This window comes from Phacochoerus africanus, chromosome 1, assembly GCF_016906955.1.
Source record: "Phacochoerus africanus isolate WHEZ1 chromosome 1, ROS_Pafr_v1, whole genome shotgun sequence".
NCBI lineage: Eukaryota > Metazoa > Chordata > Mammalia > Artiodactyla > Suidae > Phacochoerus > Phacochoerus africanus.
In genome coordinates this window covers 276,057,154-276,076,864 of record NC_062544.1, presented here as the reverse complement: position 1 = coordinate 276,076,864, position 19,711 = coordinate 276,057,154, and the positions used below count along the sequence as shown (strand labels likewise).

Here is a 19,711-nt window from a genome sequence, read left to right as displayed (position 1 = left end):
GGACCCAAACAAGGGTCACACATTATGTTCGGTTGATGCCTTTCTTAAATCTCTTCGTATCTTTGAATTTTCGGCCTCTCCCCCACTTTTTTTCTTTTTCTTTTTTGAAAAATACCATTGAGTTGTTGAAGAAGCTTAGAGATATTTTTTGTTGTAACAGTTTGGAGGGAATTATTAAAGCCTCATGAAGAAAGAGGGTTATGAATATTCTTTTCATCCAAAGAAAGCATTGTTGAATAAATATCCTGTGCCAGAGAGCAGTTTTACCAAATATGTTTTGCTCTATTTTGGACTGTGTTTTGCAGACAGGCCATGGAGCTCAGGATGTTTTCTTCCTGGGATAAGAACCCTGTGAAGTCACAGGGCTGGAATGAGGGGCAGGCATGTGACCTCCTTGCCTTTGATGGAGTTGGCTGGACCTGGAGGGCAGAGGCTGGGGGGCTATAGTCAGGTGGACACGGCCTGGTGGTGGCTCTTGGAAAAGGGCAGAGGCCGTGTCTCAGGCTGGGTTGGGGAGCCCTTCTCTGTTTTGTCAGGAATCTACATTGTCTAGGTAGATGCCAGCAGGTGAGGACTGACTTCCATTTCAGTTCAAAATTCATTGCTGGAAGCACTCTTGAAAGCATCTAGTCCAGCTCTGCCGTGTATGCTAGAAAGACCCAGAGTGATAGGCTGGGACCAGTTTTCCAGGGCCCTGACTCCCAGTATGTCACTGGATTAAAAAAAAACCCCAAAACTTGGGGAACCTTTTCAACTCACTGGAAAAGGATAACAGAGGATTTAATTTTACCTGTGGTGACAGTTTGGATTTTAGCATTTAAGCAGGAATCTTTGAAATGTAAGGCATACGTGGACCAGGATGACACGTTGACTGTGCTTGAGTTAGGTGACCCGTTTGTTTGAAGTGGTTGGGCGGCTGGATAGTTTGGGAGCAGTGGTGACTTGAAGCTTCCCGAGGACAAGGGCAGTCTCTGCGCCGTCTTTGCATCCTCTCTCAGCCTGAGGTCCTGGCATCTTGAGTGTCATGGGTGTTTTATTAACATTGAGTTGGTGTGGGGTTCCCGTGGTAGCTCAGCGGAAACGAATCTGACTCATATCCATGGCCTTGCTCAGTGGGTTAAGGAACTGGTGTTGCCATGAGCTGTGGTGTAGGTTGCAGATATGGCTGAGTTGCTGCGGCTGCAGCATAGGCCGGTGGTGACAGTTTGGATTTGACCCCTGGCCTGGGAACCTCCGTATGCTGTGGGTGTGGCCCTAAAAAAGACAAAAAAACAAGAAAGCCCATGGAGTTGTTGAACAAAGGGCCTGGAGCGTTGCTGACACTCTAAAGGGATGCAGCTCATTTTCGAGACTTTACCGATGATTGTACCCAAACCCCATGTTGTGAAGAGGGCCCCAGCTTGGTCCCCAGAACAAGAGGATGGCGTGGAGCTCTTAGTGTATCGGGAATGAAGCAGGGTTGGTCTCACGAGGTCTTGCTGAAGCGCTAATGGTGTGGCTGGAGGTGGACTTGGTGGGCACAGTAAGTGTGCAGGTCTTCCACCTACATGTCCCCGAGCAGGGTTCAGACGCTCGGTGTCTGCTCCCATCGAAGCCAACCCAGTAAAACAGGACGGAATTAATTCAATACTTATAAGTATGGTGCTTGCACCTCGAGAAAAAGTGGAATGAAGATGCCACAGGAGCCCCGAGAAACAGGCATTTCTGTCTAGGCAGATGTGAAGTCGAGCATGAAGCAGCATGTTTATAGAGGCGTTCATGATTATCCCAGATCCAGCACTTACTCAGTAGTCATGTAAGCTGAAGTGAGTTTTTAAAAACCTCAGTTTCCCCATTTGCAAGATGGGTACGGTGGGCACCTGGGCCTCCGGTTGTTATAAGGAGGAAATGAGATGACAGATGTGCGGCATGAGACGTGGCATCTGGTGCCCAGGAAGTGCTCAGGAAGCGTTGCTGTTACTCTCAAGTTCATCATCATCACTAGTGCCCCCACCTCTGCTATCGCTCTTGAGTGGAGTAGAACTCTCTGGAAGGCAGAGACTCCTTAATCTTTTCAGGCCTTCAGGGTGACATCCAGGATGTTAATTTTACTTCTTGTCAGCAAAGTAAAGTACCTTTGGAATAACTGAAATAGGGAGATGATTTTGGTGTAAGCCCTGGAGGCTCTCGGCAGTTGTGCGCGTTCTGGTTCTGCTGACAAGAGACCTGCGTGACCACACGCTCTGGGTTCTTTGGGGTGAAAAACAGGAATATTAAGATATAGGCTTGTGGAGTTCCCATCGTGGCTCAGTGGTTAACAAATCTGACTAGGAACCATGTGGTTACAGGTTCGATCCCTGGCCTTGCTCAGTGGGTTAAGGATCCAGTGTTGCTGTGAGCTGTGGTGTGGGTTGCAGATGCGGCTCACATCCTTCATTGCTGTGACTGGCGTAGGCCGGTGGCTACAGCTCTGATTCGACCCCTAGCCTGGGAACCTCCATATGCCATGGGAGTGGCCCAAGAAATGGCAAAAAGACCAAAAAAAAAAAAAAAAGATATAGGTTTGCCTCAAAGTTGCTGGGAGGGAAAACTGGTCAGATGGCCCTGCTGGCTTCCCCTGAGGCCCTCGTCAAGGGTGCCCGTGTGCTGGCTCATGACAGATGCCTGCAGGACAGCGTGGATTGCAGTCCTGGGAGGGCTGCGCTAGCTTTGCAGTGTGACAGCATCTGTGCTTTGGTGTCTGGTATAAATGTATAATATCTAATAAAAGCCAGACATCATCTCATTGGTGTCTCGTGAAAAGCAGCACTAGCCTTTCCACTATCTCTGCGTTTTCAAAAACACAGATAGGTTATTTCATTACGTGAGAGTAGACGGTATCTGGGTGGGCTCGAATCTTCTGCTCTATACCGAAGTGGTCCATGAACTGAAAGTGTGTATTATTACAGCTGCGGAAGGGGTAGCTGTACTTTCTTATTTAGAGAGAGCCTGAAGGAGAAGGAGAAATACTGTAGAAGATTGAAGGGAAAGAGCAAAGGAAAAACCCTTTGTTTCCATAAAGAGGTGACCCGTGGTTTTAGACTGGAGGCGTCTATGATATTGGGGCCGGGGGGTGTCCCTGCTCCCTGGGGTGTGAGTGTGGATAGGCCTGTGACTCACGGTCTCCTTCGCCCCCAGGGAGTGCATGACGTCCGGCTGGCCTACATTCAGTTCGCCCTTTCCTTCCTGATCGCCGGGGACGACAGCACGATTGCGCAGGTGCTGGAGTTGAAAGGTGGGTGTGCCTCTTTGTCTCCAGGCAGAGCCGGCTCGTGATTGTCTTGAAAAACCCACCGCAAAGCGTTCTACAGGGTCATGAGCTGGTGGCCACTTTCTACGGGTACACTAGAATCAGGCTGCACGTGTGGCAAGGCTTTGGTCGCGGTGGTTTTGCTGCCACTGGTCGCCGTGGACACAGGTGTCCCTGTTCTGCTGGCTGGATGCTGAGCGGGCCTAACAAAGGAGAAACGCAAACTTCAGAGACTCGTGCAAACAAAGGAGGCTTTATGGCTCTCTGACATGTGAGAGGATTCATAGCCCTGGCTACCTGGCTTTCCTTAGTAATTGTATTTTTAAAAATAAAATGTGATTACTTTGGTGGCTTTGCCAAGTGTCCCTGGAATAGCAGTAGTAGAGCTTCAGAGAATTCTAGCTGGACCACCTTCTGCTGCCTGTCTTCCTAGGGCAAGGCTTGGCATGGTTTAGTCTCTTAGGGCCACTTGCATTTTATCACGAAGGTGAATGGCAGCGTGGGGGCAGGCGTTAAGTCAGATGCCCCAGGGTCCAGCCTTGTCTGCGGGTGAGGAGCGGCTCGGGCTCTGGGACTGTGGGAGGAGGAACAGCTTGAGGCCGGTCAGCATTTCCCCACCTTCCCCAGCGAGAGAGACCCGAGGCCCCTCCAGAACAGGCAGGTGCGGGCGCTGGTCACCTCATATGGTCGGCCCTGGGCTCCGCAGCCCCTGGGAGGCAGTGCTTCCTTTGCGTGGTGGTACCGCTGCCAGGGCCTGCTTGCTGCCGCCCGGTGTGGGGCGCCCTCTGCTGCTAGGATTAGAGAGTTTCTTCCCACTCCCCGGGGTCTTCTTGGCTACTGGCCGTCTATTAAGGGACAGTGGTTTGGGGTTATCCATCTGCGCCGCGAAAGGGGCGGGATGCACTTCTGTTAAAGTTTCTACAGAGCAGTTTGGCCACAGGCATCACGGTGTTTGAAGTGTTTGATCCAGTCCTTCCACGTCTCATCATTTATCCTAAGGAGATAATTAAACATGCGAGCAGAGGTTTTGTTAGGAGACATTTTTTTCATATTAGCTGAAAATTGGATGCCTCCTAACTACCCACCAGCAAGGGATTGATGGAACTAATTGAGGACTGGTCATAAGGAGGAATGCAGCTATTTAAAGTGATGTAGAAATAGACTTATTGATGTCAGGTTTTTTTTTTAAGGATATATGATTGGGTGTAAACTCCGTTATAAAACTGTGAAGTATGATCCCAATTTTACTAAAAGTTAAATTTAACAGTATGGATATGTCAGAAGGTTAACGGTTAGCTGGTAACCCAGACATTAACAGGGTTAATCTCTGGGTAATGGAGTTATGGTAGATTTAAAATTTTTTTTTTTTTTGGTTTGTTTGGTATTTTCTGTTTTTCCTTTTTTTAAAAAAAGAAGAATGAGTTTGCTTTTGTGGAAATTATGTATGCCCATTAAGTATGAATGGAATAAGAGCAATGGTAATGCTTTGATGCTTGTACCAGTGTCACCAGTCCATTAGTAAACAGTACAGCATCAGGCTGGGGTGTCTAAATCCTTCGGGATCCAGACTGGGTCTCTTGGGGAAGAGGAGACAAACACATCAGCCCAGGAGCTCCCATTGTGGCTCAGTGGGTTAAGAACCTGACTAATATCCATGAGGATGAGGGTTTGACCCTTGGCCTTGCTCAATGGGTTAAGGATCTGGCATTACTGCAAGCTGCAGTATAGGTTGCAGATGCGGCTTGGATCCTGCATTGCTGTGGCTGTGGTATAGGCCAGCAGCTGCAGCTCTGATTTGACTCCTAGCCCAGGAACTTCCATATGCCATGGGTGCAGCTATTTAAAAAAAAATCAGTCCAAAGTCTACCACCAATGAATAAAGTGATGACTGTCATTTTAAGTACATCTCTGAGCAAGTCTAAGCCAAGGGAAATTTTGGAAAACTAATCCTACTGTACATTCTCTTTCAAGCCATCAGTATTAATTTTACAGAAATTAATGTGAGAAAAGGAGACTAAAACAGAACCAGGGTACTCTTGACTGTTTCATGGTTCAGTCCTTGTTTTGCCTTTAGGTATTAATTTCCTGCGTCACAAAAAAATAGCTTTTCCTTCTGTGAACTTGTATCGTCAAAGGAAAACTTTTGATAAAAGCAAGTAAATGGCAACGTTTGCTGTACTATTTTAAGAAGTAATGTTCTTTCTTCTGTTCTCATTTTCAAAGTATTTTTGAGTCTAATGCTTCGAAACTTTTACTTTCAGAGTTTCTCCCTTGCATTTTTAGCTCAGGCATAAAGGAAGATAGGATTTCTACCATCAATATTTTGTTATCCACACTGAAAACAAAGGTACGTGTTTGGGGATCCGTGTTCCCCTCATTTATTTGCTCCAGTGTTTTGTAGGACTTTCGAGCTATGACATCACCGTTTATATGGGTCGTTGTGCCGGTTGAATGGAAGGCTGGTTTTTAGGCAGAAACTTGGTGATGAGCGAGTCCAGAAGTTTACCTGGTTCAGGCGAGGCAGCTGTTTTATTCACAGCAGGAGGAAAGCGGCTGCCCCCTCCCCACCCCCACCCTCCTTCACGGGAAGCCACTGGCGTAGCTGTGAGCTTGTCCATTACAGATTCGTTTATACACCTAGCAAAATGTTATTTTGTGTCATTTTGCACTTTCAGCTTTAACAAGCATCTTAAAGAAATTTTACAACTTGAGGAAAGGATCACAGTCTGATTCAGAAGCCCCTTAAACGACCAGTCAGACGTAGTGTCTGTGAGGTTCGATCCCCGGCCCCCGCTCGGTGGGTTAAGCATCCAGTGTTGTCGCAAGCTTTGGTGTAGGTTGCAGATGTGGTTTAGATCTGGTGTTGCTGTGGCTATAGCATAGGCCAGCAGCTGCAGCTCTGAATGACCCCTAGCCTGAGAACGTCCATGTGCCCCAGGTGTGGCCATAAAAAGAAAAAAAATTCAAAAGGCCATGAACTGGCAGCCCACATAAAAATGGTGAGTTGGTTTAGCATCTAAAACAGTGGTTCTTGACTGGGGGTGATTCTGACCCAGCCCCCATGGGCCCTTTGGCAATTTGGGCTTGTCTGAACTGGGGGAATGCAATGCCAGCTGGTGGGTAGAGACCAAGGACGATGCCCAACATCCTATAGTGTGTGAGATGGTTCTCCTTGGGCAGGTATTTGCCCCAAATATCAGTAGTGCTGAGGTTGGAGAAATCTGGATTCAAAACAGTGCAAGCAATGAGATACAGGCCTTTTCACCTACCAAATTGGCATTGGCTTTTCAGCACAATGCTCTCCTCTGCCAGCAAAGATACTTTGAATCAAGTACTTGCTAGGAGAGAGTGTCACAAGCCCCCTGGAAGACAGCAGGTCTGGCCGTGTGTGTCAGAGGTCTGAAAGACCTGACGTGGGGAGCGGGGGGACTGCCTCAGAATCAGCCAGGGAATGTATTCAAAATACACGAACCCTCAGAGATACGAGGAGTAGGTTTGGGTGGAGCCGAGAACTTGTGCCACCGTTCCAAGCCCATAGTCAAGGCTGCAGTGCAGACTTTATACAAGGATGCTCTTCACAGCCCGTGTGGGGAGACAGCCTCATTGCACCCCGCCAGGCGTGGTTAAGCACGTTCTGGTCACTCATAGGGTAGGATGACAGGCAGCCCTCCAAAGTGATGTTCTAAAGGAATTTATAATGACGAGGCGACAGCTCATGGAGCGTAAGTGAACGTATCCATGAGGATGGGGGTTCTATCCCTGGCTTCTGCTCAGTGGGTTAAGGATCCGGTGTTGCCCCAAACTACACATAAATATGACCTCAAAAGAAGCCTCCTCTACCCCCAAGCCCCCAACCGAAACCTAATACATGTGTCCTTTGTGTGGTTGAGAGGGGTGGGGCGGCTGAAAGGAAGTAGACCAGAATGTGAGCTGAGAATATCCTGGGATGGTGGCAATATCGGTGAATTTCGTTTTTCGCTTGATGATTTGTTTGGGTTTTTGGTTTTGGCTACATATTTTCCATATGCCTGCATTGTTTTTACAGTGATGAAAACCCCTAAACACCATTTTAAAAATTCCTTGAAATTCATTGGTTTTATTGTTTTCAGGTGGTTCACAATAAAAATATCACAAAAACCCAGAAGGTACGCTTCTTTACCGGGCAAGTGCTGACCCACATAGCGTCTCTCTACAACTGGAAGGGGATTGTCGACGTGAGCCCGGAGCATGTCGAGGTGCCGCCGTCCTTACTCCTGCCTTTAAAAAAGTCCCTCCGTTTCATCTGCTTCTCTTGGCTTGTGGTTGTATTCATTCTCTGCTGAGATGCAATATGATTTTATTTATTTATATATTTTGTCTTTTTCCAGCCACACCTGTGGCCCATGGAAGTTCCCACACTAGGGGTCGAATAGGAGCTGCAGCCCCCAGCCTGCACCAGAGCCACAGCAACGCCAGGTCTGAGCCACATCTGAGACCTATACCCCAGCTCACGGCAACGCCGGATCCTTAACCCATTGAGTGAGGCCAGGGATCGAACCCACATCCTCATGGATACCAGTCAGGTTTGTTACCACTGAGCCTCGATGGGAACTCCCCAATTTGATTTTTAAATTTTTGGTTTTTTTTACAATAAATTTTTTTTTCTAATCTGCAGTATCATGATATTAAACTTTATTATTATTTTATTTATTTTTTTTTGTCTTTTTGCCTTTTCTAGGGCCCCACCCAAGGCATTTGGAGGTTCCCAGGCTAGGGGTCTAATCGGAGCTGTGGTCACTGGCCTACGCCAGAGCCACAGCAACTCGGAATCTGAGCCGCGTCTGTGAGCTACACCACAGTTCACGGCAACGCCGGATCCTTAACCCACAGAGCAAGGCCAGGGATCGAACCTGCAACTTCATGGTCACTGAGCCATGACCAGAACTCCTATTATTATTATTTTTTTAATGAGGAAGCTGTTATTTCCTTTAGCCGGGTGACACATTAATTTTCCCTGCAGTCCCTGCCCGGGGGACTTAGGGGTTGGTCCTGGCTCCCCCTCCTCCTCTCTTACCTCCTCCTCCTTCCCTTCTTTTTACATCTAGCCACTGGAGTTTCAAGGCCTGTGGCTGCTCCTTCAGGACCCCAAGTATCTAAGGAACCTCCATTTCCTCACCTGCTGACATGTATAAATTTTTTGTAACAAGTGCTAAATTAGAACAGTCAATCTCACATGAACCCAAGACCCATGTACCTCTTTGTTCTCCTTATTCTGATTTTCCTCAGGGTGTTTCTCAACAGGGACTTGGCCAGAGTTGTGATGGCTCAGACCTCCTGTTAACGCTGATCATTTACCTCTCGAGAGCCTGCGGGTTTGCCTCCTTTTATCTCCACGGCTTGCCTGTGCCCTCCTGTTCTGAGCAGGTTTTGTACGTGTCCCCTCTGACCAGGAAGCCTCCGGGGCTTAATAAAAACACTCCCAAATACGGAATTTTATTCAAAAGAACAAGTGAAATGAAGTCATTCATAAGCTTGATTAAAAATACAGGTTTAAACTTGACCCCCCCCCTTTTTTTTTCCTTTTTTTTTAGGGCTGCACCCACGGCATATGGAGGTTCCCAGGCTAGGGGTCTCATCAGAGCTACAGCTGCCAGCCTACACCACAGCCACAGCCACAGCAACGCCAAATCCGAGCCGCATCTGCAACCTACACCACAGCTCATGGCAACGTCAGATCCTTAACCCACTGAGCAAGGCCAGGGATCGAACCTGTAACCTCATGGTTCCTAGTCGGATTTGTTTCCACTGCTCCATGACGGGAACTCCCAGACTTGTCCCTCTTGAGCGTATCTTTTTATCTTTTTTTTTTAAGGTTCTATTCTATAGGTGAGGACGTTCAGATTCAGGGAGTTAAGTGCTGTTCTCATTACTGGTTCGATTCTGATGTCCACACAATGTCCTGAGGCTCTCCAGGAGCCCTCTGAGAGTTGCCTCATTAGAATGAAAGAGGTGGAAACGCTATAAAATTGGGTTGTGATGATCGCTGTACAACTATAAATGTGATAAAATTCATTGAGTAATTAGAAGAAAAATGAATGAAAGATGCTCCCATCACCTGGGAAGTCTGGGGACTTGGGAGCTCTGTGTAAGACGTTCCTCGAATCCCTGTCACTCAGAAAATTACAAGGGTTTTTGGAGCTCTCTGCCAGGGACTGGGGACAATGACCAAATATTTATTTCTTACGTCACAATACTGCAATGCAAAGGCAAGGAAAAGCATGGAAAAGAATTTTCTCTTTGAAGCATATGCTGTGGACAGAGCCTCTCTGATCTTGGGGGTCCGAATCCTGATCTGCTGTTTACTCCCTGACCCTGTGTTGACTTGGGCGGTCTCATCCCCAGCTTGCTCAGACGCAAAGTGGGTGTAATCACGTCTGCTTTGCCAGACTCACGGGGCTTCTAAGAATCAAATAAAGGAGTTCCCGTCATGGCTCAGCAGCAATGAACCCGACTACTATCCATGAGGATGTGGGTTTGATCCCCAGCCTCGCTCAGTGGGCTAAGGATCCGGTGTTGCCGTGAGCTGTGGTGTAGGTCGCAGATGCGGCTCGGGTCCCACGTGCTGTGGCTGTGGCGACGGCCAGCTCTGATTCAGCCCCTGGCCTGGGAACTTCCACGTGCCGCAGGTGTGGCCCTAAAAAGACAAAAAAGAGAAAAAATGACAGCCCTCATTGTGAAGTGCTTGGAAACAAGAAATGACGTAAAATCTCAAATTTCTAGTTTTTTGTTGTTCTAGCAACTCCCTTTAAAAAGAAATTTTTAAATTCAATTTACTGAAACTAAAAACAAAAAAAAAACCCCAGCCGACCCATTTTTCCCACTCCCTGACCTTCACCTCTGGCAGCTACCAGTCTTCTTTCTCTCTGAGCTTTTTTTAAACGTGCTATTTAACTTACTTATCTATTTTAGATTCCACATACGAGAGAGTGTTTTTAAGTTTTGACCGGTGCTTCTGTTTTTTGGATTTTTTGGTTTTTAAATTATACCAAGTGTTTAATGTAAAATGTTTTTTAAGCGTCATTAGGCACGTGACATAGTCCTGTTCTCATTCTTGTGTTGTCACTAAGGTGTATGAACTTGGGGTTTTCGTTGGGTTTTTTAAATCCCTCGTAGGCCTCTGCTGAAGACGCAGGGAAGACCATGGTGAGGGAGCTGGTTCACAACTTCCTGATGGACCTCTGCTGTTCGCTCAAGCATGGGATTAATTTTTACGACGCGTCTCTCGGTACTGTGGGCAGGTAAAGTGCAACTCGTGCAGGAGTCCTGAGCATGTCCCTCAAGGTCATTACACACGTGGCTTCCGGTGGAATTCCAGTAAATACTGGAACTGTAGTGGCTTAGAACTGGGGTCTTAGGAGCTCCCGTCGTGGCGCAGTGGTTAACGAATCCGACTAGGAACCATGAGGTTGCGGGTTCGATCCCTGGCCTTGCTCAGCGGGTTAAGGATCCAGCATTGCCATGAGCTATGGTATAGGTCGCAGATGCAGCTTGGATCCCGCGTTGCTGTGGCTGTGGTGTAGGCCAGCGGCTACAGCTCTGATTCGACCCCTGGCCTGGGAACCTCCATATGCTGTGGGAGCGACCCTAGAAAAGGCAGAAAAAAAAAAAAAAAAAGAACTGGGATTTTAGACACCGTCTAACTAATTTCAGGGATGAATATTTAGAGACCCAGAGGGCAGCGATTCAGGGCAGGGGCTCAGAGCTGCAGTCACATGGTACGAGGCACCTCGCCCAGGAGGTGCTGCGTGTGTTCCTACGGGGCCAGTGTCCGCTGGATCTACCCTCCCAGGGACAGCGGGCCCCTTCATGGCCTCACCCTATCCTAGGCGGGGCCCTTGTTACCCCAGGTTTGCACACAGGGGAGATGGGCACGGAGAGGCCAGGTTGCTCAGCCCGTAAATGGAGGAGCTCAGACTGGGACCTCGGAAATCCGGTTCCCAGGCCACACTCATGACAGCTGCACAGGCCTCCCTCCTCAGAGACGGCCGGTCATGTTAGGATCTCAAAGTTTTGTTTTTGCCTTTGGTTTCATATTTCAGCATTATGGTAACATTTCATCAGTACAGAAACATAAAGTCCACAGCTAATGGTTTAGATTGTATTCTTTTGGACTTCCTCTCTTTTTTATTACTTTGCTTATTTGACCTAGTTTCATTTTACTTTGTTTTGTTTTATTTTATTTTATTTTATTTCTTTCTTTGACTGCACAGATATCTTTTCTTAAACGGTATCTGGGGGTAAAACCCAGAGTCGGGTGGGTTTGGCACGTAGATCCTGGGCTGGGTCCTCTCTTTCTCCAAGTTTTAACATCTACAGGTTTTGCTGTTTTTATCATCTTATAGTTTTGACAGCTGCCCGATTCAGTGCATGTTTTGACCATTTTCCTACAGCGGATTTTTCCTCCCGATGTTAGTGTCTCTCAGTTGCCAAGTGAGGGTGTAGGCGTTTGAAATGAGATAGAAACAGAGGAGGCAGAAGACCTGTGGGAAGACTCTGTGTCACCTTGTTGAGTTTTAAGAATCATGTTGTGGCGCCAAAAGCTGTGACAGTTCATGAGCATTTCATGGGGAAAAACACAACGTGATCTTTTAAAAGAAAAATGCATCCTGTGTGTTTGTGTACTTGACACACTCACACACCGTCACAGATGGGTGTTTTCACGTGGCGTCGGAGGCAAGAGGCCAGTAAAATCTCAAAGGGAAATTTAAAAATTTTCTTTACCCTAGCCTTGAATTCAGACCGGCAGGTGTCTGGGGCATTGACAGAAAGAGTTTCTACCTGTTCTTTAAAAGTCACTGGGCACTCAGGGGGAAGCAGAGATGGGGAACAGGAAGGGGACTTTTTCAGCCACTCAGAAGTGGCGGGTGAAGTTCAGGCCCTCTGGTGGGGAGCAGGGACCCCACAGACCAGGGGGACATCTAATTTTATGCCGTGAAGGAAATTCACCAAAAGTGGAATCTGCCCATCACTGTGTCAGGTGAGGGTGGGTCCTTGGGCTCGAGCTGGCAGGTCCCCCTGAGCTCTCAGCGCCTTGTGGAAGCTCCCAGCTCACCCCTCCCCTCTCTCTCCCCAACAGAGGAGGAAACCTGACTCTCCTGCACTTCCTGTTGGGTTTGAAAACTGCAGCAGATGACGAGCTGGTCGCCGAACTCGTGGTGAACATCCTGAAAGTGTGCCCGGACCTCCTGAACAAGTATTTTAAGGAAGTGACGTTTTCCTTTCTCCCAAGGGTGAAGTCCACCTGGTCAAACAATATCAAACTGCTCAACAAGGTGACGACCCGGGCAGTTTGCAGTCAGCTCCCTGGGGTCGAGGGGGGACAGTGATGAGCGGGTCGGGGTGACGTTGTGATCACCTCTGCAGGATGAAGCCCTTCTTCCAGCCTTTCTTAAGGGCTTTAGTCAGACGATGCCACTATGGTGTCTGTCCTCGAGGACGTTTTACTTTTAGAGCTGGATTTTGAGGTTTGTGCTTTTGAATCGGTAGAGCCAGTTTCATCCAGATTTTGCTTCGACTGAGATCTTGATGAGTTTCAGCACAGCGAGGCCAGAATTAGTGAAATGTCCGAACTATAGAATAGGTTGGTTTTTGTTTTCGTTTTTGCTTTTTAGGGCTACACCTGCAGCATATGGAAGTTGCCAGGCTGGGGGTCCAATCTGAGCTACAGTCACTGGCCTGCACCACAGCAACTCAGGATCTGAGCTGCATCTGTGACCCACACCACAGTTCATGGCAACGCCAGGTCCTCAACTCCCTAAGTGAGGCCAGGGATGGAACCCGAATCTTCATGGATCCTGGTCGGGTCCGTTAACCGCTGAGCCACAAAGGGACCTCCCTGAGCTATAGGATAGTTTTAAGAGATTGCTCTTTCAAGTACTTAGAACATACCTGCAGTGAGCCATGAATTGGCGGTGTGTCTGTTTAAGTGGATCTGAATTCATTTGCATCTGATCTTGGGTCGTAATCTCCCCTCATCTGCCTGTGGAAATACCTGCGGCAGGTTCTTCGGCAGAACTGCCTGGCTCAGGTCACTCCTCTCTCTCCCGCTCTCTGTGTCTCTTGTCTCTCTCGCGCTGTCTCTGTCTCTCGGATCTATAGCCTGCCTACCAGTGAAACACCCGGGCCTGTTTTCTTGTGCCTTGACCTGCGCATGGGGTTGTCTGTAGAGCAAACGTTTATTCGTGTGTTTCCTGATTTCCCTTGAGTGTGTGTGTGTGTGTGTGTGTGTGTGTGTGTGTGTGTGTGTGGTCCCTGCGTGTGTTTGGGACAAGAAGGGGATGTCTGCCGCCCATGTTGGTCACCACCCAACCCCTGTTGGGAGCTGCTGTCCCCGGAGGGGGAAGGGCAGCCTCGGATCCTGCGTCTCCGCCTTCTAGCCTTGTGGTCCCAGGGAATTTACTTCGTCTCACCGAGTCCGGTTTTGTCATCTGTAAACATTCTTTGTCTTGATGTAAAATATCGCCACCCCAAAGGGTGGTCACGCAGCGAGTGCTTAAAAGACGGCATAACTTCACGAGCCCGTCAGGTACAGTGACTGATGAGTAGCTAGTCGGTTGTCCCAGCAGTGACTTACTCACCATCCCAGGTTTTGGGAGGCTCCCCAGACCGCAGGCCAGGCTCTGCTTCGAAGGGAGCAGTCTTGTGACGTGGCTTGTCTTTCACAGGTGGACTTGGGGGTGGGTCTTCCCGACTCTGTTCCTTGTTCCTTTGTCCCTGTTCCCCTGGAGCAGCTTCACGGTTGGGTGCCCGTAGTCGGACTCGGGTTTGAAAGCTCGCCTCTGCCGCCGGCCCATTCTCCGCCCTCCCTTTCCTAGATCTATGCCGCCCAGCCGGACATCTCCCGGGCCTTTCAGACCAGAGAGTTCATCCCCTTGCCACGGCTCCTGGCGATGGTGATGGTGACCACCGCGCCCCTGGTGTGCAGTAAGATCATGTTCACCCAGGCCTTGAACGTGAGTGGCCCCCTGCTTCCGGACTCCCCTGCTCGCCCCGCTGGCCGCTCTGGGAACCGGTCTCAGCACACCAGCCTGCCTGTGTCGGGTGGTGTTTTGTCAGCGGGCCTCGGAGACTTTCCCCGTGACCACTCCGCTGGGGAAGAGACCCCGGGGCTCAAGACACACGCCTGCCTCAGGAGAGTGATGCCCGCCCCCGCCTCCAGCGTGAAGCCAGGACCACGGGATGCTCTGTGCCCCCTGGTCCTGCCAAGGGTGGGAGGGGCGGGAGTCAGAAAGCCTAGTGTGCTCGGCTGTGGCCCCGTGTCCTGTGTGAAAGGCTCGTTGCATTAGGATTTCTGCCCGGGGTGGGACTGAAAATGGCCGAGCAGATCCTTTTGTGGCTTAAGTGAATAGTGTAAAGTCCTCCGTGGAGTGGTTACCTTGAGGACCAGCTGTTTCAGGAGTTCAGGGAGGACGTGTTCGTAGAAAAAAGTCGATCCCTAAATTCTGCGTCACCATTTATTATAAAGTTCCCCAAGCCCCATCAGCAGCCACACTGTGAGGGACTCGTGCGTGTTTCACCATCGCATCGTGGTCTTAGGTGAAGGCCTGAGAGTGGTTGGCACACACTGGTGCCTCAACACCTACCTGGCGGAGGCTTGGGAGGTGTGGAGTCTGGAGCTTCCTTGTGGTAGGCAGAGCCCCCCACCCTCCCTCAGGCTGGGTGGTGTGTGAATGCAGCAGGAGCAGGGTCTGCAGACGTGGGTTTACAGTGGCTGTGGTTGGCCCCAGTGGTGACAGGGCAGTTACCGTAAAGTGGCGAAGACTCCTTGGATTGTGTGGTGGGATTGTGCAGTTTTCACACCCATCCAGGGTTTGTGCTGAGAGCAAGCAGTAGGGTGTGGGATGCAGAGAAGGAGGCCTGGCTGGGAAACTGAACCACAGTGGAAACGCCTATAAAATTTTAATAGCATACATTTTATTTCTTTACTTTTTAATTTTTTTTTTTGTCTTTTGTCCTTTTAGGGCCTCACCGGTAGCATATGGAGGTTCCAGGCTAGAGGTCTCATCGGAGCTACAGCTGCCAGCCTACACCATAGCCACAGCCACGCCAGGCCTGAGCCGTGTCTGCAACCTACACCACAGCTCACGGCAACGCTGGATCCTTAACCCACTGAGCAAGGTCAGGGATCGAACCCGCAACCTCATGGTTCCTAGTTGGATTCGTTTTCGCTGTGCCACGACGGCAACTCCAATAGCATACGTTCTAGAAGCAGAAAGAAAAAGCGACCTTGTTTTGGAAACAGAAAACAACAAGATGTTTGGAGCCAGGGTCCCAGGCTGTTGGCTGAGCTTCGAGCTCCGAGCTGGCGGGTGTCCGTGTGAACACTTGCTTGGATCCTGCCTTTGAAGCGGCGGTGGGGCGGGAGTCGTTATTGGTTAGGGCGTCTAGTGTAGCGCTGCTTTCCTGAGCATGTAAAAGGAGAGCCAGCTAACTGGAATGCTGGGGGCGTGCGGTGTTACGACACTAAAGGTCCGTCTGGAAACCTTCGTGCTCCTCCTGCCTGACTGTACATCTCCAGCATCCCAGCCGGTGCTCCCAGGACGTCACGGTGCTCGGGGCTTACCCGGGGCTGACGGCGTTGAGCTGGGATGGGCCTGGGATTGAACATGTCTCCCAAGCGCCCAGGAAACGCCCAGGGACACACCGTGAGCAGCTAGGCCCAGCCCTTGCCCCTGTTGGATCTCTGCAGGGAGTGAGGACTTAGAAGCCCCTCTGGCTGCCATTCTTTTTTTTTTTTTTGTCTTTTTGCCTTTTCTAGGGCTGCACCTGCAGCATATGGAGGTTCCAGGGCTAGGGGTCTAACCGGAGCTGTAGCCGCTGGCCTACACCAGAGTCACAGCTACATGGGATCCAAGCCATGCCTTCAACCTACAGCTCAGCTCATGGCAACGCTGGATCCTCAACCCATCGAGGAAGGCCAGGGATTGAACCCATAACCCCATGGTTCTTAGTGGGATTCATTAACCACTGAGCCACGATGGGAACTCCCTGGCTGTCATTCTGAATCCAGGTAGAGTCTGCATGTGGGAGGCCTCGTGATGGGGGCCCCGAGGTGGCAGTTCAGACTCAGTACTTGTTGCCTTTGGGCACCACCTCCCATCTGACGATAAGGGCTCTTAGGGGCTGGTCCGGCTGTGGTGGCATCTTGGCCATGGGTGATGGACGAATCCGTGTCAACCGAGTGGCTGGCAGAGACCAAAGCCGAGGTCTTTGGCAGAGAAGACCTACCAAAAATAGGCCGTGGAACAAAAATGAAGAATAATTATCAGGCTCTTTCTTTAGGGGCACCCTTCCCGGCAGCTGCTGACGGCAGGTCAAGAGGGCAGTGTCCCCGGGCCACTTCGGCCTTGGCCTCCCCTGCGTGCCACCTGGGAAGGGCCGGAGGGTTGGGGGGGCAGGGATGTCTGTCCACCAGGGCGGCCCAAAGACACTTACGGATTTAACTCTTTTTCTTCCCAGTTGGACAGCAAATCAGTGAAACACACAGCTCTGTCCCTCATTTCCGTCATTCTGAAGAGAGCCCTGAAGACAATTGACTACTGCCTGAATAAAGAGGCCTGGCAGGAGTCGAGCGTGTACACGGCTGCTGCGATGGAGGACTTCGTGCGGCTCTTCAGAGAGGCCCTGAGCAAGGTAGGCGCGGGAGCCAGGCTTGGCCTTTCCGGTTACGTGGCCGGGGCTTTTCTCGAAGGTGCGCCAGGGGGAGCACAGCAGGTGGAAAAGGCCAGCTTGGGGGCCCAGCTTGGGTGCGAAGTGAAGTGAGGGGGCAGGGGGTCCTGGGACCTCAGGCCCCCTCGGGAGCCATTGTGCCCCGTCCTCCCCACCGCTGCACGGTCTCGGAGCTGGGACCGCGGCGACGGGAGGCCAGTCATCTGCAGACTCGGTGGCTGCCCAAAAGAGCCAAGGGCTTGCTGGGCAGGGTCCCCCGGCTGGTCATAAAGACAAGTGTCTTGGTTTGCAGTGTGTGGCTCAGGTGAACGAGTCTCCAGGGGCTGGTTTTACTGATCGGTACTTGTGTCCAGTTGTAGGACTTATACCCCAAACAGAGCTCCCAGAGCAGTGCATGACCTCTTTCTCGAGCTCACACACTCACACTGCTGACCCCCTCTCCCCCCAACCCCGGTCTTTGCTTCTCCTTGTTCTTGGGGTCAGTTCCTTTGCCTCTCTGCCTTTTCTTTTTTGCTTTTTAGGGCCACACCCATGGCATATGGAAGTTCCCAGGCTAGGGGTTGAATCGGAGGTACAACAGCCAGCCTACACCAGATCCGCAGCCACAGCAACACTAGATCCATAGCCATAGCAACACTAGATCCAAGCCGCAACTGCGACCTACACCACAGCTCCTGGCAGCGCTGGATCCTTAACTCACTGAGCGAGGCCAGGGATCGAACCTGTATCCTCATGGATTCTACTGAGATTCCTATCCGCTGAGCCACGACAGGAACGCCTGATTTCTTTTTTTTGTTTCTTTGTTTTTCCTTTCAGATTTTACCCGACCTGAACGCTGTCGTGTGGGTCTGGCAGTCGCTCCGAAAGCAGGAGACGGAACAGGATGACGAGAAAGGGAAGAAAAAAGGCAGCAGGACTCCTGCCTGCGTGGCTCCCCAGAGCGGTGAGGGCACTGCGGGGCCACTGCTCTTGGTGAACGGTGCCACCTCGGGCAGCCCGGGGGACCTCCTGCCACAGGCCTGTCCAGAGGGACTTTTGAAGGCCTCTCTGGCTCTGAATGAATCCTGGGTCCTTTTTTATGTTCAGGGAGAAGAAGTAGCATGGCATTGTAGATTGAATTTTTGTGGTTTTTTTTTTTTATTTTATTTTTTTCTCCTTTTCCTTTTTTTGGCTGCACCAGTGTCACATGGAAGTTTCTGGGCCAGGGATTGAATCACTGCCGGATCTTTTACTCCACTGCTCTGGGTTGGGGATCAAACTCACGCCTCCACAGTGACCCAAGCCACTGTCGTCGGATTTTTAAACCCACTGTGCCACAGCAAGAACTCCTGGATTTTGGATCCTGCCACAGCAGGAATTCCTGGATCTGTTAGAGATGTGCCCGAGCTTTATGCAGGCACTATGTCTCAGCATTTGTGCAATGGGTGTCCTTTCGGTGGGGGAGGGGCAGAGCCTCTCTTTTGTTCAGCAGGTCGAGGTGGGCTACAGGGTGTACCCGATAAGAGGTGTGGACTCAGACCCTGTATCTTAGATCTCTGTCCCGTTTAATCCTCAGAGGCCCCCGGAGGGTGGGGGCAGGCACTGCTCTGTGTCCCCATTGTTCTGACAAGGACACGAAAGCACAGGGAGACAGAGTAGCCGTACCCTGTGCAAGGTCAAAGCCGTGAAATGGGGATTTAAACCAGCCTGTTTGAACACTCTTGGCTTTTATTTATTTATTTATTTATTTTTTTGTCTTTTCTAGGGCCACTCCCGCAGCATATGGAGAGTCCCAGGCTAGGGGTCTAATCGGAGCTATAGCCTCCCGTCTATGCCAGAGCCATAGCAACTCGGGATCTGAGCCGCATCTGCAGCCTACGCCACACCTCACAGCAGCGCTGGATCCTTAACCCACTGAGCAAGGCCAGGGATCGAACGTGCAACCTCATGGTTCCTAGTTGGATTCGTTAACCACTGAGCCACGACGGGAACTCCTTGACTTTTTTTTTTTAAAAACCACGTTGACTGCTCAAGTCTCACTTTGGGGGCTCTGTCTGCAGCCTTGGGGTTTAGCACACACTTGGCTATGATGGCTCTGGGTAGCCTGACTGCCTGTCGATGGAGCTGTTGATGGAGGACAAAGAACAAGTGTCTTTCCTAATTCAGGCTGTTTCCTTTGGGTTCAGATGATGCCGAAACCATTCTCCTGAAAGCTGCTCTGCTCCAGGTCATCTGCCTCTACCAGCAGGTGGTCCCGCACGTGGTTATGCAGTACAACTTCGACTTCAGCAAGCTCCTGAAAGGTGTGTGTCGCAGGACGGCAGCTGGGCCTCTGCTGCTCCTGCCCGTGGGCCTGAAGGAAGTGTGGCTAAACCGGAGCCGAGTCCCTGGAGCCAAGGACCTGGAAGGCTCGTGGGCGGTTAGACCTGCGTGTGTGATCCACCACCCTGGCTGTTTTCATCAGAACCAGTGTTTTTAAACGGCTCATCTCCGTTAAGGAAATATCATGAACACTTAGCCACATCGAGGGAGAAGGGAGAAGCCAGCCAGGCTGAGTTACTTGCGCTGAGTGATCTCGACACGCATGAGATTATGTGATGTTCCCTTTAAAGCCTCTTTTCATAGGAAGAGGGGTGCGGAATGAGAGCCCCTTAGAAGGAGGTCTTGTTCATGCAGAGGCACTTCAGACATAGTTACTCATGTTTTACCCCATGAGTCAGGTTCAGCCGCATCTTCTGAAAGTGACGTTAGCTTGTC

General features: G+C 50.3%; 1 protein-coding gene across 1 annotated transcript in view; it reads left to right on the top strand.

The window, feature by feature from the left end:
- The window catches only part of URB1 (URB1 ribosome biogenesis homolog), a 72,048-nt gene that overhangs the window by 8,465 nt on the left and 43,872 nt on the right, over positions 1-19,711 (top strand). Inside the window, 9 exon segments of the mRNA XM_047795472.1 lie at positions 3,157-3,253; positions 5,530-5,615; positions 7,378-7,503; positions 10,421-10,545; positions 12,384-12,579; positions 14,122-14,259; positions 16,766-16,939; positions 17,792-17,918; positions 19,141-19,257. Coding sequence (XP_047651428.1) covers positions 3,157-3,253; positions 5,530-5,615; positions 7,378-7,503; positions 10,421-10,545; positions 12,384-12,579; positions 14,122-14,259; positions 16,766-16,939; positions 17,792-17,918; positions 19,141-19,257 — 1,186 coding nt within the window.